The sequence below is a fragment of the Anoplophora glabripennis genome, unplaced genomic scaffold (genome assembly GCF_000390285.2).
Source record: "Anoplophora glabripennis isolate ALB-LARVAE unplaced genomic scaffold, Agla_2.0 scaffold10, whole genome shotgun sequence".
Classification (NCBI taxonomy): Eukaryota; Metazoa; Arthropoda; class Insecta; order Coleoptera; family Cerambycidae; genus Anoplophora; species Anoplophora glabripennis.
The window spans coordinates 2612658-2633715 of NW_019416481.1; the positions used below are offsets into that span (position 1 = coordinate 2612658).

The 21058-nt window shown below is 31.2% G+C and overlaps 1 protein-coding gene across 1 annotated transcript; it reads right to left on the bottom strand.

Moving 5' to 3' along the window:
* Positions 1 to 1012: 1012 nt before the first annotated feature.
* On the bottom strand, positions 1013 to 1621 carry LOC111691599 (nanos homolog 2). Its single transcript, XM_023454669.1, has one exon. It carries the CDS (start codon positions 1619 to 1621, stop codon positions 1013 to 1015), a length of 609 nt encoding a protein of 202 aa, XP_023310437.1.
* Between the last annotated feature and the right edge of the window lie 19437 nt (positions 1622 to 21058).

A 21058-nucleotide genomic window follows, 5' to 3' on the forward strand; every position in this document is an offset into this window, starting at 1 on the left:
CCGATTCATGGCTGTGCATTAAAAACACTTATACAGGATGTTTCTGTCAAATCTGCCAAATAAAAATTTTTAATTGGAATGGTTAAAAAAGAAAAAGCTTTGTAAAGGAACGTTTGGAAACATTTCGTTTATCGAGACGCACAGTGTTGGAAAATGAAAGAGTTGATGTTTTCTAAAATATTTTTCAGACAGTGGTAAAATCGTATTGTACAAAGCTCCATTATTAATAATTAATTTGTGCCAATTAAGCAAGCTTACATGATTTTTTAATTTGTTGTGTTTAGAAAATTGTGGGCAGTCTCTCGGATACGGGTATTTCTTACAAAAATGTCACTAGTTTTCATAATTATTTATTATTCTCACCCTGTAGAATATTACCTGGCTCTTAAAGTTGGGAGTTGAAAATCGAATGATCTTTATAACTTTTCATGAAATTTGGATAGTTTTCTTTTGAATGTTGTTGTTTATCAAAAGCACTTTTTTGGCAAAGGAGCAAAGCACCTTCGGCATCATGACTCCCTGAAAAATTTATAGTTAAAAATTCCATCACAGTTTGTACTTTTTAATGATATTGCGAAGGAAAAGCCTCTTGTCATTTTATTTGAAACACACATTTTCAAGTTACTGCTTTATTAAACTTTATTGAAGCTAGAAATTTTATATTTCTTTGCAGAACTTTTTTCTTTTATTTTGATTTCCCAAATTAAAATTTTGCATAAGTTGCTACTAATTTGTAGGGGGCAAGAATCTCAAATAAATTATTATGTAACACCAAAATAAACTTTATTACTCTCGCAACTTATAAAAAAACTGTTGCCTAACATAAAAAACAAAAACATAAATATCCTAGCAAATGTAAAATATGAATAAAATTTGAAGTAATACTGTATTTAAAGCTAATATAAAGAAATTACATATAAAGTGTATAAAGTTATCAACAATAATAAAAATTTAATAAAAATCACACCGACAATTTAAAAAATTACAAAATGTGTATGGCAAAAATACAATACTATTTATGATTGTGACACGAAGTCAAAACGCCATTCGTCAGCCTCCTAAAAACAGGATGCCTTCTGTTTTGTTGAGTATTAAACGAACAATATTTCCTTGTATGTGCCTTATCGCCTGTGGCCCCACAAAGGTCACAAACGTATTTCCTCAAAATGGGGCACACGATGGTGCCATCGGATGATTTGGTAACGTGTGACATATAAATGTCGGACAACTCCCCGTTTTTATAACAGAACTTGCAGAAATCGTACTGTTTGGTAGCTCGGCTGCTTTTTCCTGGCTTTGTAGTGTTAGTCGCCTTGTTTTCCGGTCTTGCAAAATCCTCCAATGACAAAGATTCCGGACTCTTTCGGTTTGACACCGAAGGGTTTGCAAACTGCCTTATAAAGTCCTCAGGTGTTAAAGCACCTGCTACGTCACCGGAAGTCTGCTCCACAGCAAATTGCTGTGGTCTGTTCTCCTTTGAGGAATTATTAATGGGTGTAGATGTTCTACCTATGGGAAGAGAAAATTCTGATCTCGCGCTACTTAAATCTGGTTCGTGAAGTAACTTTTTCATCTCCAAGTGGGCGAAATATTTGTTCAATGCTTCTTCGGCGCCACACATAGGGAGAGGTGTGTGGCTAGTGGAGAAAACAGGCAAAGTGACACCCTCCCTAAGGGATGATCCTAGATTGCAGCTACCCAAACAGGGTTCGTTGGAACACCTCGAATTAAAACCAGGATTTAAATAGTTTAAAGGCAGTTCAGCTGTTCTAGCAACAAAATTGGTGCTTGCAGCAGTAGCAACATTCGAGTAAGGCCACATTTCGTAAGACAACTTCGAATAGGCATTGTGAGCTTGCATCCTTGCATCGATGGAGTTCGTAGTGGAAAAAAGACTTTCTTTCTGGAAGATGCTCTCCCTCAGAAAATCCGATGATTTATTCGCAAATGTGTCGCTCCACACTTTGTATAAGAACGAATCGAGCTCCTTGGACCTGCCGCTATTTGTGGACTCTTGACCGAACGAGATATCTTCGAGAAAGAAAGGAGAGTACCAATCTTCCTTTGAGAAAGTCGAGGTAGACGGAAGAACCGTGTTGGAGTAAACATTTGAAGATCTTGGACCTGTTGCTTCTCTCGGGCTTGCTATGGAACCAGAGCTGCTCGAGGACCAGGTTTCGCTAACTTTGGAGCTTATCGGTGATATGCCGTAGATGCTTTCTGTTTTATAGAGAATGAGTTATATTTGTTTGATATTTACATGTGCAATATGTTAAAAATAATTCAAGAAACAAACACATTTTTAAAATCGGCTGGAGAAAATTAAGGTCGTCACGTTTTGATAATGAAACGTATCTCTCACTGTTTAGATGATTTCTATGCCCACATAGTCGACAAAAAATACCTTATTGTATTCATCAGTTGATTATCAAACAGAATATTTTACACATGTATGTGCAGCCTTTGTCGACTTCTTAAAGGAGGCAACCTCAATCAAAATTTTATATTTCACAAATTTCTTTTGAAATTATTTTATGGAAGTCTTCAGTATGAGCATAGAGAATTATTCTCTCATTATCAAAATCCTCCACTGCATAATACAAAAAAAACAAAATTCAAGAAGACATTGTAGTACACGACATAACAAAAACTAACAAACTTTGGAGTACGTAGACCTTACAAAAGTAATGGAAGTAAACTATAAGTAGGTATATTTTTTCTCTAAAATGCTTTATTGAGGAATTCCCAAATATACTGTTTATTCCAGCTATGATTCATATTCTGTACTACTTAGTGATAAATTACGTAATTCAGAGGCAGATATTTAGTGTAGCGACTTGCTATTTCCGTAGAATTTATACACTCGATTTCTTAGTTTTTTCATTAAGATATTGTCTGTAATTATTTATTTGCAGCATTTTCAGTTATTCTTTTTATTTAATTGGGTATTTCTGTCACACTGAAAACGAAATATTTTAAAATAAGGAGCACCTTGCACCAAAAGAATCAGTTGAGGGGCAAATCACACTGAAAAAGTAGATAATAATTTTTCAGGACTAGATATACCTAATCATTGACATTAAACAGTTACTGTTTCGAAAAACTCTTTTGTGTTATCAAATCTTATCACTGAAAGTTGTGTGTCAACAAAGAAAAAACCGCCACCTTTGACTAATAGCAGAGACAACCCTTGTCTCCTGTTCCAAACCACATCGAACTTGGTTAGCTTCTGGTGTTATGTTAGGAGATAGAAACATATCCATCTCACCAAAATTCTTTCGATTTGGGATTTGGGTCATATTTGGGTTTAGCTTTAGGTGTATCTAACCTCAATTAGGGATGGGCAAAAATAACCGGTTAAATGAATAACCGATTATTGTGTGTCGGTTAACCGGTCAAAAACCGGTTATTTCACGACTTCGGTTTAACCTGATAACCGATTATTTATATCAAAAACCGCGTGCCGGTTATTTTACCGAGATCGAGTGAAAATTTTAGCTCTAGCTCACTGTACGATTAAAGTATATTGTGCTCTATCCCTAAACTTGATAGTAGATCAGACCACAGCATAGATAAAATAAATATTTATTTTGCTGTGATCAGACTTAAGCCATCGTCGGCCGGACATTCTATTTAGTGGTATGTGGGTCGGCTACGCTAATTAGGCTTCCTTAACGGGACAAAACATATTGGTCATTATGAAGTGTCAAAATAACAATAAATTTCAGCTGTCAAATCAATGATTTATTTCTCCTCGATATGAAAACCTAACCATTTGATAAAGTTTTAAAAAATAAATATAAGCACTGCTTGGTGTTTGAATAAAAGTAAAAAAATATAAATTTTTAAATCAGATACATGACTACACAGTTTTTTAATACAGAGATAAATTAGAGCACTCACAAAAATTTAAAAGGGCCGGTTACTTCAATAACCGGTTTTTAGGTAGAGGTTAACCGATTCAGGTTTAACCGACTAAGAAAAATAACCGGTTAAACGATAACCGGTTATTTTTAATAACCGCCCATCCCTAACCTCAATAATCACTTTATTTAAAAAGTAAAACTGAGACAATATAATTAGACAAAGACAGAGATATTAACTTGATCCAAACTTCAATTAACCATAGTTTTTTAACTGTGTAATGTTTTCAGTGATTATTGTACAATGGTGAAGAATATTATTATCTACTTCTCTATTAATATCAAATCAGTGAGGTATTTGTGGTTAAGCAAAACTAAATTTATAGAATTAATTTTGGGATCCCCGTAACAGTGTTGCAGGAAATAAGCAATCAAATAGAAAAAATTTTTTTTTATTATTTATTCTGTTTGAAAGTAAAATATTTTTATGATTTTCCCGTATATTTTCTAGTTGTTAAGTTTTTTTATAAGATAATGCAGTTAGGATATGAATAAAATGTAATAAAATTGTGTATTAAAGTAATTGTGAGTTGAAAAAAATCGGATAATTCGAAAAAAAAATACAGCGTAAAAATGACAATATATTTTTCGGAACTACAACGTCTCTATCTCCTTAACGAAACATTTTAGAAAAAAAAAAACTATATATGGCTTACACTCATTATTTTTGTGACATTTGTCACATTTGTGTATCCGCGAAGTTCGTTAGCCGTTTTAGTTACACCCGCCAGTATATTTTATTTTGTCAAAATATATCCTTAACAATAATATACAGGGTGTTTCAGAAAGACCTCCCGTAAATTCAGGGGGTAATAGTACGACAAAAAATAAGAATGTTTTGTCTTATGATCTTATGAACTATATGTCTATCTCCTCTTGTTTTCGAGATACAGAGCGACAAAATAAAAATTTTTAAATAGAATTTTTACGAAAATTTCCAAACGGTGCGAAATATTTTTATGAAATTTGGTATTCTGGGGTTTTTAAGGACGCCAAATACGCTGGTCTAATTATTTTTGTATATTTTATAGAGGGCGCTAGTTATGCTACATTCGTATTACATTTTAAGTTCTAATTTTGTTGAGGTTAGGTTAGGAGGCATTCGGGCTCCAAATTGTACAATTTTATTTTCTAAAAATAATGTACTCTTGTTAGAACTTCCTAATGTGGACGATTTTCGACAAAAAAGCTTTTAATTGAACTCTTACAATATTACGGTGTAGAAAATAAGTGACCTTTCTCAAAGTAGGCTTATGTCAATACTTATTGATGAATGTCTTATAAACAACGCATACATTGTCAGTAATATTTTAAACTCTAATTAACTTTATATCAAAATTTTAGTGACTGTAATTTGTCATTACTAACTTCAGTCACTAACAATCACTAAAATTTTGGTATAAAGTTAATTAGAGTTTAAAATATTATATTATATTATATTACATATGCCTACTTTGAGAAAAGTCACTTATTTTCTTCACCGTAATATTGTCAGAGTTCAATTAAAAGCCTTTTTTCTTGAAAACCGTCCACATTAGGAAGTTCTAACAAGAGTACATTATTTTTAGAAAATAAAATTATACATTACAAATTGGAGCCCGAATGGTAAAAAACCTAACTTTAAAAAAATTAGAACCTAAAATGTAATACGAATGTAGCGTAACTAGTGCCCTCTATGAAATATTCAAAAAATAATTAGACCAGCGTATTTGGTGTCCTTAAAAACCCCAGAATACCAAATTTCATAAAAATATTTCTCACCGTCTGGAAATTTTCGTAAAAATTCTATTTAAAAAATTTTATTTTGTCGCTCTGTATCTCGAAAACAAGAGGAGATAGACATATAGTTCATAAGACAAAAACTTCTTATTTTTTGTCGTACTATCACACCCTGAATTTACGGGAGGTCTTTCTGAAACACCCTGTATATATTCCTAAATTTTAATTTTTTATTTTACATAGTTGCTAATACAATTTTAAAATAATTGCACTTAAAAAAATCGCAATGCGCATTTTTTATTGGGTCTATTTGACGAAAAATATTTGAACTTCACTTGTTTAAAAATAATAATACATAAATCGGGATGCCCTGTACAGTGTATATCCCAGGTTACAATTTAAAAACAAAAAATTACACTTACTGTTTTCCTCGTACGACTTAAATTGAATGGAACTGTTTTCTAAACTTTCGGAGAAATCATCATCAGACTCGTTGAGGAAATTCAAGTGATCCCTTATAAATTGCTCTTCATCAAAGGTCGTGTCATTCGGATCGTACATTTTAAAATTTTTTCTAAAACAAAGTTCGCTTTTCTTCTCAAAAACGTACCTTCCTCAAAAGAAGATTTTGGAGCGAATGTAGAATGTGAATTTAAATATTTAAAATTAATTTCCACCCCCCAGTTGCAAGAACTGCGGTGGAGGGGGCAGTAGTAGCCATTGACGAATAAGAAGCCATCCATCAAAGACGATTCCCAGAAATGCATTCTTCCAAAAAAGTTTACTACGCAGTTCTCGGAAATGTATCTCTATCCAACTTCCCAAAAATTCTTGGAAATAAAAAATGAAGGGTTAAGCTGTGGGCGAATAAGCGCAAAAAATCGAACAAAAAAGAAAGAATTTCATTAAAAATTTAAAAACGTCCTACATTTTTTTTGCATAACTCTATTTACTCTTGACTGCGCACCTGCGCCGCACTGGCGCGGAGTTCTTGGAATCGCAGCGTGTCGAGTTCTTGGAACTAGTGAAGCTTTCATATACAGGGCGTTTTAAACTCAAAGTACACAATGGATAATTTATAAAAAAATAAATATATCAAAATTCAATATTTTCAAAATTATTTGAATAAATATTTGCACCGGTATAGACCAGGGTGTCTGTCTATCAGTTTTGAGGTGGATGTGAGAGGGGGCAAGCAATTTTTTTTTTGGATTACCTTCAGTACAGCTCACATAATAAAAGTGTACATCCCTAGATCTTGAATTTTGAAAAATATCTATTTTATCTTAAGTTTTTTACTTATATCTTGGAACCAATGCATTTTGGAAGAATATTGAAGAGGAAAAAAGTTTTAGAATTGAATTTTGCACAATATACTGCAAGTTAAAAATGTTTAAATTTATTACCGATGTTGCAAAATGGCAATAATTGATGAAAAAAAGACAAAATAATCAAGTTTTTTGGATATTTTTTTTATTTTAATTGCTCCAAGGGCATTCTATTTTTGGTAAAAAAACTTTAGAGTATAATAAAACAACACACCAAATTTCATTAAAATAGATTAGATAGTTTTTGCAAAATAATTTTTTGAAAATAATTTAGAAAAAAAATTTTCGAATTTTCAAAATATTGCACAGCCTCAAATAAAGTATCTAGATATTTGAAAATTTTTTCACAGACCAAACCACTCAACCTTTCAAATGGTTTTTGAAAAATTGGAATCGGTTGATTATAACGCTCACAGTAAATTTTTAAAGTTAACACTCTTTTTTTATTTTTAAAGAATTACATAGGTTACATTTATCAATTTGCAATTTAGTTTTTTTTTAATTATAATTTTAAAGTACTATTTTTTCTTAATTTTATATGTATTTAACAAAAAAATGAATTTCCAAATATTTTTTTTAATTTGTTTAAATAAAAGTTATTTAAATAATTGTAATAATTATAACTAAATATAAATATTCATATTCAGTGTTGAAATATATACGTAAACAATTTTTTTCATTGAAAAAATGCGATAGCATAGGGTAAAATATACAGTATATTTAATGCATAAATTTATGCATTTATGCATTATCGCGAGACATTGGATTAAAGAAAAGATTGAAATTGGTTCATTAGAAGCTGAGATAATGCACTTTTTTCGTACCTTTTGAACCTCCGAATTCAGTCTCGGAGTGAAAGTCGTCCCCTCCCCCACTTTTCGTGTTTTGAGTCACTTTTCGCGCATGCGAGCGACTGCTTTTCCGCTGATTTATCTATGTTGCCGATAACTTATGGATATGAAAATTTTTTCTAGCTTAGAACTCGGAAAAACGAAGCCACTGGATCAAAGATTATTGCCAAATTATTTATAAATTAACGGTAAATGCCGATAAACTTTGACCGCTTATATCTCGAGAACCAATAAGCAGAATTTAACTTTTTTTTAAAAAAGAAGCGTCTTCCCGAGTACTTTAAAATTATAATTTTTGAAAAAAACTAAATTGCAAATTGATAGATGTAATCTGATTGTTTAAAAATAAAAACAGGAGTGTTAACTTTAAAAATTTTCTGTGGCCGTCCTAATCAACCGATTTCAATTTTTCAAAAACCATTTGAAAGGTAGAGCAGTATTTTCTATGTGAAAAATTCTTCAAGTTAGATGCTTTATTTGAGGCTGTGCAACATTTTGAAAATTCGAAAATTTTCAAAATTAAAAAAAAAAATATTTTGCTAAAACTATCCAACCGATTTTAATGAAATTTGGTGTGTGAATTTATTAAAATTTGCAAGGCATCTCACATTGTTTTCTTGATAATTTTTCTATGTAAAAATGTAGATATTAAAAAGCAATTTAAAAACAAATTGAAAAGCTTTGTAAGAATCATGCATGACACTCCTTCAATTTTTATTTTTTTTTTAGACCTTCTAGATGTACCTATTTACTATTTGCTGTTCCAGTTGTTCATGGCCTTTGTTTAGAACAATTTTTGGTAAGATCACTTTTTTATTAAAAAGCTGGTTACGTAGTCTATCACTAGCTCCACTAATTAAAACTCCTATATCTCAAGTTTCATCAATTTATAATGTAGAATATTTTTTCTATTCAAACCTAAAATTTTAAATCTATGATGTTTCCGTCTCAGTTGAAAAATTTAGGAGGCTATAGATATGCCCGAAGATGAAAAAAATTGCCAATTACTGATGTTGTCTTTCAGTTGCACATAATTAAAGTTTTGTTTGTTTGCGTTAATTTTGAATTATGATTTTTTTTGTTACTTTAAATAAAACATATTTATTGTTTGTTAGTAGCTTGAGCTGTATTTACTTATGATTTTTGATATATCGAATATTTATAAATTCTATTAAAATGTGTTAATTTCATCATGCTTGCTGAGCCTTATTGCAATTCCAATTATTCCAACAATTTTTCCTTTTTTTTGAATTGTCAAATATTTACGTAGGACATAATATTTACACAATTTTAGACCCTTAATTAGAATCTTTTATTTATGAATAATTTTCTAAATTTTCATCTTTGGACATTTGTACTAAAAAGTAAATCAATTTTAGACGAGTGTCCTTGCGGGTTCAGTGGGCCATACTATATGTTGAAAAATGTTCAGTAATGTCTCTTGATAGGACATAAGGCGTACTTTTAGTAGAGCTTTTTGGAAATCATTTTAAAAATAAACGTATTTTATTATGATTTTTATTCCATGACTCTCGATGTACACTTTTATAATAATAGATACTTCTTGTGTAAAAATATGTATGATCAATTTCACAATCAGTAGGTAATTAAATAGATGTCAACAGAACAGATACCTACCTACCTATGTCTCAGTAAATATCAAATAAACCAACACAAAATTATCGATTTCCAGCTGTTAGAGGGTCGCAAACCAGTAAGTCAAACATCCATCTGTAACAATAACAGTCAGTAGTCGAAATTCGTGTTTGCTCTGACGCAAGTCAATAAATTAACTAGCGAAGTCGGATTATGCGAGAGGTAAACCAGGAACTTGCCTGAAGTGCTCGAACACAAAAGGATTCTTTAGTTAAATTACGGAAATTTCAAATTTGAATTCCAGAAGTTGACTTGCTCTACATTTTAGTCTTTAAACAAATTTAACTTCGAAGAGACAGCAGAATTAATATAAAGGGTTAGTCACTATAATCTGACAACTTATTGTGAGTTTATTATTGAGATTACAAAAAAGTTTTTAATGCAAAAGTTTTTGCTTTTTGTATGAATTTTTATAATACAGTGTTAGAAAAACACAATTGAATAATGGAAATCACTAATTCTTTTTAATATTTTAATGGAACTCCCTATAAGTGCATTCTTAGCTTCCTTAAATTTTTCTCTTTTCAAATATGTTATATACAGGGTGGTCCCGAGGTAATGAGTATATAATAATTCCTGAAGTAAAAATATAGACATTTATCCGAAATTACCTTAGTCCAAAAGTTGATAGTTAAGAAGATACAGGGTGTTAAATGTAAAATATTATTTTAGTTTATTTCCATTTATTTCTTTAAAAATGCAAATATCTACACAAAATTTTGAGGTTTGGGATTCTTTGGGTAAAGGAATGAAATTTGTTCACATTTTGGCTATTGTTCATAGAGGGCGCCAGCTGCCGTAGATTGAATGTGTTGAAAACGACATAACTTTTTTGTACTTTAAGATATCTCATCTTTGGTATCAAATTCTTATTTTTCAACTTTTTTTACAAAAAAATGTTACTTTATGCAAGTAGCTGTCTCGCACCGTTTCCGAGATATTTGGCTTTGAAACTCCCAATGCTAATATTTGAAATAATTAAAATAATTTAGAAATGTTAAAAACAAGGGTTTATTTAGAATTAAAAATTGTAATGAACAGTAAAATAGTAAACATTAGTAAAAAAATATACCTTTTTGAAATAATTGCTCAAAATGTCCACTTCTAACTTCAATACATTTATCCTTAACGTGAAATGACTTTGCAGCATTTAAAACCTGCTGCTAAAGTTCTTCTCAGGTGTTTAAAGTTTCTCCATAAATAATTGATTTCATGTAACTCCATAAACAAAAATCTCGGCATTCTATCTCACATTTATAACATATTTGAATTCCTCTACCCAAAGAACTCCAAACCCAAAATTTTGTGAGGATATTTGCATTTGTTAAGGAATAAATGAAAAAAAAAACTGAAATACTATTTTACATTTAACACCCTTCAACTATCAAAATTTGGACTAAGGTAAGTTCGGCTAAATCGCAATTTTTTTGCGTGGGGAATCTACCCATGAATTTTGGCCCATTACCTCGGGACCACCCTGTATATATGTTACTGTTTGATTCAGGACTTTTAGATATATTTCAGTTTAAAACTATTTTTGAACAAACAGGAGGGAAATTTATGTCTGACGGATCGCAATGGCTATGGACGAAGCACGCTTTTACACTACAAGTGTTTAAGTGACCTTATTAAATGCATTTAACTTGTTTCAAATAGAAAACTTAAAAATCTACCAAACAGAGGTAGAGAAACTGCGGAATATTACCATAGACCAAGAGAGGGCTATGAGATCTCTCCTGGACCAACAAGAACAGATGACGCAAGCAGAAGTCAATTTAAAAAATGAGACTAAGAAACTTAGAACTTTAATAGACATAGAAAAAGAGAACATACAGCACATCCAACGAATCCATCATCAAGAACTGNAATTGATTTCATGTAACTCCATAAACAAAAATCTCGGCATTCTATCTCACATTTATAACATATTTGAATTCCTCTACCCAAAGAACTCCAAACCCAAAATTTTGTTAAGGAATAAATGAAAAAAAAAAAAAAACTGAAATACTATTTTACATTTAACACCCTGTATCTCTTCAACTATCAAAATTTGGACTAAGGTAAGTTCGGCTAAACCGCAATTTTTTTGCGTGGGGAATCTACCCATGAATTTTGGCCCATTACCTCGGGACCACCTTGTATATATGTTACTGTTTGATTCAGGACTTTTAGATATATTTCAGTTTAAAACTATTTTTGAAAAAACAGGAGGGAAATTTACGTCTGTCGGATCGCAATGGCTATGGACGAGGCACGCGGAACAAACAAACGTTGACAAAAGTTTATTTATAATCATTAATTTATTTCGTATAACAAACTATTTTAACAAAGAAATATGTAATGTTTAATGAGAACGAAAAATTTCACAATTAGTAACTTGTAAAACCATTCTTGTAATGAAATTACAAAAATTGCATTACAAGAATGGTTTTCAAAAAAGTTCTCTTCAAGATTTTTCGTCAAAATAACACAATATGTATATTGTTCATCATAACGGCTGATTAATTATTTATTACTTTCTTATTGTGATACTAACCCACTAAACACGAAACGTAAATGAAACGTTGCAAATGAGCTGTTTTACTACACGTTTGAAACAATAACTAGAAACGTTGCTGTTTCATTACAGAAATGTAGCACTTGAAAACTTACTTAGTGAAACATAGCCGAAACATTCCAATTGAAGAGAGTTTGAAACATTACTCGAAACATTCCCTTTCGATCTCGGAAACGTAACAACGACAAACAAACAACCCTTTGCTTTTGTTTATCTTATGGAACTTCCATTCGGCATTACTTAAATTTTGCTCTCAAGCCCCATCATTATAGCAAGCGTTAGTTCATTTGCCTTTGTTATATGTACAACCAGACATAAACAGAAAAAAAATTGTGGTAGCATATTTATAACACAAGTCTAGAAAAAATGTATGTTCGTGACTTGCGCAGACCGCGCGTAACAGCCCGAATTTATTTATTTCTCGTGTGCCGTTTTCAATTCGTATTATGTTAGGTGTTAGGTTAGGTTTGCGGTTTGCCTTTACCCGTTTGCCTGGCTTCGTTGTTCTTCATCGTTACCAGGGAGAATAGTCTCCATGATCGTTACTTTGATGCTATTTTATGTGATAATTTATAGTGTGTGCAGTTGTGGTTATTGTAAGGTGCATATAAAATAATGAATATTGATGCAAAATGTTTAAAACGATATGTGTAGAGACTTCGAATTTTGCGTCACATCTACCTAAACATAGTTATTATACCCACTACCTAATACCTATTAAAGACAAGAGGACAAAAACTAAAAAAAATGGAACATGGAACTATACGTTTCGGAGAACTATTTGAAATACGGAAGAATCAAGTGAAATATATGTCATTTATTTTATATTTTGTACAAATGTTTATATTTGTGTACGTGTATAGGAATGCTTAAATAAAAGAGTTTAAGTATACCTACAAATATTTATTTTTTCAAGATATCCTTTTGTATCTTATTTATTTCTACTGTAAAATTTATTATAAAAAGGTTAGATGTAATATTGACTATGCGTAGAAGAAATTGTAACTTCTTTATATTATTTTTCAGTAATGTTATTTGTTTTTCATGTACCTACCATTTCAAGATTCATTATCATAACTAATTTTTTTAATTATCATTTCGTCATTGTTACCATATTCATGATGGTCTCAACATTAGAAAATTTCCATTTCAGAAGCGTATTTGAACAATATAAAATGATGTGTAGCTTTTTTAAAATGCTTCTGATATTGTTTTGTGACATTTTTATTTGTACGATGAATGGCAGAATCCGTAATCCATATTAGAAACTTTTTCAGTGGCTTCTCAAAAAGAAAAAAATTCTTGATAAAAGTTGCTGCATCCCCAAACTAGAAGAGCAGTTATTTTTTTTAATATACAATAACATTTTTCAGTTAAATTTTTTGAGAAATCAGAAAAAATTGTCTGGATTACGAATTAAGTCATTCACAATACAAATAAAAATATTACAAAAGAGTATTAGAAATATTTAAAAAATTACTCACACTGTTTATACTGTTTCAAAAACGCTTCTGAAATGGAAATTATCTAAAGTTGAGAGCATTATGAGAACAATATGGTATAAAAATTATTATGTTACTCAAACATTTCTGAAAATATACTGAAACGTAAAACAAAAATATCGAGTGCATAAATGGAACATCAAAAGAATGTTACTGAAACCAATTTTTTGAAACGTTTCATTGGAAACGTATTTTGGGGAGGACATCTTCGGTTTCTATTGGGTTACCAGAACGTTGCATGGATTTTTTATGAAACGTTTCAAGAAAAATGGAAACGTTTCTGGAACATGTCAGAAACTGAAAAATGTTTAGTGGGAATTTGGTTTTAACAATAACATTTTTACTTTAGTACCCATCCGATTCACTTTCTGATATCCACAAGTCACGCAATTGAAGTTAAAAGATAAAACGGAACCAGATTGACATTTTTATTGGCCCAATAAAATTTGGCCGCCCCGTCCCGGCCGCATCAAGTAGTCCAAGATATCCAAACAATCAGACATAAACAAATACACCTATAACAACTATCAAAAGGTGTACCGTTATCGCAACGCTGCCCGGGTGCCGCGAGTGAGACGGAAACGTCCCGTCCGTGGTGCACGACGAAGACCGGCAACGCGAGGTGGGAGTTGATACCTGTAGAGTTCACCAGTGCGCTTATTCCAGAGACAAACGTGAGGAGTTTAGGATCGCAGCAGTCTTTATCGGCGCTAAAATCGCGTATGAACACACGATCGTCTTCTGTCGGTGGTCGGCGTCTCTCAGTTTTAGCAAAGTTCTTGTGGCGGATTAACATCTCGATAACAAACAGTATTTTTAGTAGAATCTTTGAACAGGCGATTATTAAACAACTTTTGATTAATTTTTGCACTGCCCGAAGTTACATTTTGCAGATATTTCGAAGTTTGTGTAAAAGGAAGTGCATGAAATAGGTTATACGAGGAACACTAACCAGCTGTGAAAATGCAGAAGACGTGAATGAACTCTTCTGGGACGGTGGGCTCTTTTTCTTGATTCCGAAGACAGTCTCTGGGTTCGCAGCATGTATAAGGAAAGGTTAGTGTTGTTTTCAGCTAGCTGTAGTTTTGTAGTAACCTCGTTTACGTTTGTTGTACATTTATTTATCCGAAATGTGCGTTTTTTAAATGTCGAGTTGATGCAAATGCAGAAACTTGAACTTCGATTTATAATGCAATGCACATCACAACGGTGTGCTCGTTTGCTAGTTTATTTTATAAAAAGATACTGGTTTACTTATCGAGTTGACAACTTTTTAAAAATTTCGTTATGTTCATTGCTAACTGGTTTAGTTGGTCAAAATTGTATTTCTATCATTTCTAGCCACAGAATAATGTAAAAATAGGTTATTTCGAATTTATTTCTGCTAGGAAAAGGCATTGTTGATAATAATGATAACATATCGAAGTTCATTGCAAAAAATAACTGAAGCGAATAAATACCTAACAGTAATAATTGGAAAATTTAATTACGTTTCCAATGCTAATTAAAATTGTATCAGTAATACTTTATATTTAATTGTATTGTTCAGTTCTTTCCCAAGATTTAAATAGATACTCTACTTACATTTGTAAGCGTTTGTTCTGTCGGTGAGTGTTTTTCTGATTAATTATTTTGTGTTCTATCAATTTTTCATGGAAAATAATGAATACATCCGGGAATAATGTGTTGCGGAACAAATTTACTTGTGTATTTATGTCTTTGATGCCGTATTAGTCACATTTGGTATACAGGGTAAGTCATAGTAAATAGCCTTCTTTCAGACCTGAATTCACTATAATACTAAAATGTTTCGTTTAAATTTGTATGTGATTTAGTAAAAAAAAATAATTTGGAAATAGGTGCATTAAAATAAGAATAAAGTTAACAAAAACGAACAGAAAATTTATAACAATTGTTCAAAATAGGTACTTACAAACACCACTTTTAATACTCATTTGAACTTTCGAAAGTTTTTCTCGAGGTTTTCCTCAAAAATGGTAAGGTTACTAACAAACATACTTTTTTATATGAAATTAAATTTTCTATCAAAAAAGTTAATTTTAAACCATAAATATGATCAAAAGCAGTTTTGAATAAAAATTCTAGACAGAGACCATAAAAATAACGTGTTTATTTATCATCCTGTATATTTTCAAGGGAGCATTTTGATAATAACGTATATTTAGTTAATTGCTTTGTTTTGGCCAGAAGAAGCTCCAGTTATTTTTTAGTTTTTAGTTAAGTATGACAAAGAACTACATTTCATATTTTAAATAAAATGATAATGATAGCTAGATTATAAGAGAGTTTTAATAATTAACTCAATATCTTTCAATGTAGGTAGTACTACAAATCGTCTCTAAATTATTATGGCTGCTTTTTAAACACCTATATTTTTATTTTCTTGATATAACATTTTTTATATTGTTTGAATTACTTATTTGTGGTATAGTTATGGATATTTAGCCATCAGTGAAAAAAATAAAAAAATAAAAGGACGTGTCAAGAGTTGTTTCTCCTAACATAAAACTCTCGCACTGGAAAAAAAACAAACCAATTTAAAATCAAAATACATCACCACTCCGATAAGTTGTTGACGTTTCGAAAGTCAATCTATTTTTGGTTTTCAAAACCGATGACGTTTAATTTGAACTTATTTTTAACAAGTTTATATTTGTTTGTAATGACAAAAAAGATACAGGGTGTTAAATTTACGAAAATGTTTTTAATTTTTTTAAATAATTTAAAAACTAGTAAGTGAAATAATTTCAAATCAGGCACACATATGTTATGTAAACATTATCCAAAATCTGAAGCTTTTTCCTAAAATTTAGATGTTCCAGTGGCGGAGAGATGCAGGGTGTCGGTGGCATATTTCTCTAAATAAAATAGTACGCCACTGCTTTACCGTATCAATCATGATATTTTCAGATTCGTCTTTTAATTTTCTACAAATTACTACTCTCTTATGTTTTTCGAAAAAAGCCTGATTTTCGAGTAAAACTTAAAAAACTAACTGAAAACACTTTTACTTTAGTGACGTGACAAACACTAATCATTCGGTTATTTATTCGAATAAAGAAGTCAATAACATTAGTCATCATTTTAATGATTTTGTTTGAGTAAATAGGTACCCAAAAATACCTCCATTCCCACGAACACAGACACGACATCTTTTTAGTAACGAAAATGTAATTTGTTCGAAATTTACTGTTGCTTTAATCCGATGGAAAGCATTGTTTATCCTTTCTTCTAACTGCTCGGAATGTCAAATTTGCTATCGCAGCCTACTATGTAAATTTGAACCGCAATTTATTCAAATATCGAAGTGTGTTCTCAATTCGTTTTTTAAGTTTTACTCGAAAATCAGGCTTTTTTCGAAAAACATAAGTAGTAATTTGTAGAAAATTGAAAGACAAATACGAAAATATCATGATTGTTACCGCAAATCATTGGCGTACTATTTTATTTAGAGAAATATGCCACCGATACCCTGTATCTCCGCCACTGAAGCATCTAAATTTTAGGAAAAGTTCTCAGATTTGGGACAATGTTTACATAAATACATACGCCCCATTTCAAATTATTTCACTTACTAGTTTTTAGATTATTTAAAAAAATTTAAAATATTTTTTTAAGTTTAACACCTTTAACATTCTCCTTCATTTTTCCGATAATAAAAGAATATATAGAATTTTTATTGTGAACGTAATTTCGCATGGTCGTTTTCTAGAATTTGATTTACTTTCAATATTTTTAAAAACGCTTTCAGTATCCTTTTAGCAAAATTCTCAGGGCGTTGATTATTTATTAATATTTTTTTCATGAAATCAATTTGGCTCTATCATACAAGCATTTAATAATATCTTTCTTTATTAAAATTTAGATATGTACGTTAATATGAGCTGGTTTCCTATAAACACTTGTTTTCAGAGAATGTTATTTTTTAATTTGAAATATCTAGAAAGGGTAATGTATTATATTGTTTTCTATTCCTAAAGTAAACTAATTGTTGGCTTTTTATTAATAATATTATCAATTGTCTTCACCAAATGGTAGGCCCTTTTTTAATTGTTAACATAATTTTCTTTAAACAAATTCATAAAAATATCAAAAATTATATAATACAAATTTAAATTTCATTACAAAACAAATTTAAACTGTCGAAAATTATTTGAAACAAACCGTCGACACCTTCAAGCAGTGCGCGATATAATGATGTGTATTTTTATGTGTCTGTTTCTTTCAGTGTGAAATTTTTGTTTAGGCAAAACTATTTTCATAAAAATAACTCTTGGCTGATTCTTTTGGCGTAAGGGTTTATTATATTATACAAAAAATATACCTAGGAATAAATATCCTTCTTCTATGGTATCTAAACATTTAGCAGACTGAAATATGAACAGCTTTTAACGTTCCAGTTTACAATTTATAGCCGTCAACGATAAATTAATGTATTGCAAAATTCCCATCATTAAAGGCTCAACCGACAAAAAAACGATAAACATGATTTATTTGTTTAATTACATTGTCATGTATCACAATATTTCTGTAGGCATATTCAAAACCGAGTTCAACCATTCCGTGCTTGTTTTCTGGATTAAATTCGATTGGGCTGTTCGCCAAGCGGACGATATTCGGCAGGAAGAGAGAAGATAAATAAAAATTAATACGGCAGACTCCTCGGAATAAATTGTGTAACATTGTCCGGAATAAATTAGCATACATTTGACGGCGTCTTTAAAAATGCATGAAGTTCTCACATTGATTTGCATAATCGTCTATATTTTCGATGCATATTAGGCGTATTTCTTAATTATTTTATGTTTAGAGGTTAAAAACACGGAGTCTGGTAGTAAATTATTAGGTAGGTATCAGAAGTTTACAGTTCGTCAGGCCTTATAGTATAAAATTATAGCTGCTGCAGGGTGTTCTAAGTTAACCGGATGCAAAAAGTTATTTTGTTATTGCATACAAGCACACAAAATAAAAAGGTGGGCTGACCTGAATACCCCATCTATAGGGTGTCCCAAATTCGTCCAGTCGAATTAGATCATAAATTTTGAAAACTTAAAAAAATTATTAGTAGACATTTTATTACGCTTTAGGACAGTGATGGGTATGTTGAATGATAGTATCAAAAAACCAATATTTAATAAAGTGACCCTCAAATTTCACGTAGAATCTGAAATTGCAATAATATCTAGGGTGTCCCATTTAAAATAACGAAGTTGGTATCGACTTCCGGTATAACCGGAAGTGTTGGAGAGTTCTAGATATTTTAGTTGTGTTTGCCCCAGATACATTGCCATGTTGCCAAATTTTCAAATTTTTCGGAGCAGTACTTTCCTAGATATCGATCGACGCAGTTCCCGGTGGGACACCCTGTATATGTTCTTATTGATCCAAAGAAACGTATCGAAAAAAAAATTCAAAAATTTCAAATTGATTTGCTCTTTACAACTAACAAAGTAGAATGTGTAAAACAGCGTTATAAAAAATTGCCCCACGATCAGGCAAAAGGCACTCGGGAATTCGCTCTTTTTTCATTAAATAGAGCTTATTTTTACGGCTTTGTTCCCAAGATAGCTTTTTTATATAAGATTAATTGTTGATTAACTTATCTGACTATAACGTTAACTAATTAGCGTTAACTTTTACTGCTGCTAGCGTGCTTACTACATCAATGAAGTATCAATGTAAAAAATTTTGAAAATAAAAGTTTAACCATTTCTTTTACCGTCTACAAAAATTCGACCAATGTTTAAATAAGCGCCAGAGCTCTCCTAATTGACGGATTCGAATTTTTCAAAAAAAGTTTGAAACCTTGAGAGCCCTTCTACATGTGATTAAATTTTCAAGTATCTAATGGCCTTAGTTTTTGCTGTGCAAAAATTTGCAAATTTTTTTTCAAAATCTGGATTGCAAAATTATTATGCAAAATCTATCGAACTGATTTTGATGAAATTTGGTGTGATGATTCTACATAACATAAAGTTTTCTTGAGCCATGTATAAAGGTCCTATACCCAATTTAAATACCCGAAAAAAAAAATCCCTAAAAAGTATTGTTTTTAATCCCATTTTCGCGATTTTTTCGATTTTTACCAAATTAATCATGATTCATTCGATTTGTAACTAGTCAAGTTTTGTTAAAAATTTAATTACAAACATTTTTTTCCTCTACTATTTTCGCCTAAAATCAACTCTTGAAAAGATACATAATTAAATAGGAAGAAAAATTACATTTTTCGAATTTTTTAAACATATTGTGCCGCCAAAAGTTAAGCCCACGTTTTTTTTATACGCATAGAAAAATTTTCATTTCTAGTGTATTTGAAAGCCAAAAAGCAAAAAATCTCCGTAGATATACGATTCACCCAAATATTGCTTTTTGAAACAAATACCGTCTGGACTATTAGTTTTTAGATATTATCAATCTACAAACCCCTACTAATAATTTTTTTACGTTCAAACTTTTATTCGACTGGACTACTATTTGAATCGAGAAAAACTAATTTTCTGATAGAAAAATTGTCTTGATTAAACAGGCTTGACCTTCGCAAGACCTAACTACAGAAGGGGAATAGATTAACTACGAAAAGTCAGCATGAACAAATCACTCCGTTCCAAATCACTATAATTACTTCTGTCACTTTCCGTGGAAGAACAACCGAGTAGACGTCTCTCAGTCTCAACGGAAAAATGTAGGACAGACACCGATCGTGAGCCGAGAGCTGTCATCTAGTAATTAGCCAATTTTTATAGTTCCTATCCCTCAAACGCGGATCTTGAATGTTTACGTTCCCATCAATCTAATAACAGTCCTTACTCCTGCGTTAAATAACACCTAGATCTAAAATTAGCGGCGCGATCGCTTCAGGTGGAAAGTCTAACAGTACAGCGACGACAGACCAAACAGGACGATGGAATTTTTGTAACGTGTACGCACATAATTACATAGTAAAAGTAAGTTTAATTGCATTTTAAAGCGCCTGACTTGGTTTAATTAACGTTCGGGTCAATTATGGACTCGGTTGGTTACTCGCGCCCCATATACAGGGTGCGCGTACGATCCACACGACTACGACGCACACAGAGGCCTTTTGTAGTTAGTAGTCCCAAAAATCTGTAGAGTCTATAAAAACTGTCCAAAATAATTTTTTTTAAATTTTTTCTTTACGGATTTCCTAAGAGATCCCTTCTTACGAGCTTTTTTGAGAACAATTACTCTGAATTTATAGAAATTGATTAACATTTTAACTTTTAATATTCACATTTAGTAAACAAAATATTACTAAAAATATTATTCACCAATAACAATATACACGAGTCAACCCCTCAACTACTGCCAATTGAACATTAATGGAGAGGGCGCAGTTTGGGAAACAGTAAAAACAACACAATTGAATATCGTTCACAAATCCTGCGAGAGCGGACAGCGCCCTTAACGCAATCAAGATTTATGAAGGACTTACAAAGTTTATTAAATAAAGTGGCGTCAGGTTACTGAAAGCTCTAGC

Excerpts from the sequence above, each read along its gene's own strand:
- LOC111691599 (XM_023454669.1), bottom strand. The coding sequence starts at position 1,621 with ATGTGTGGCGCCGAAGAAGCATTGAACAAATATTTCGCCCACTTGGAG.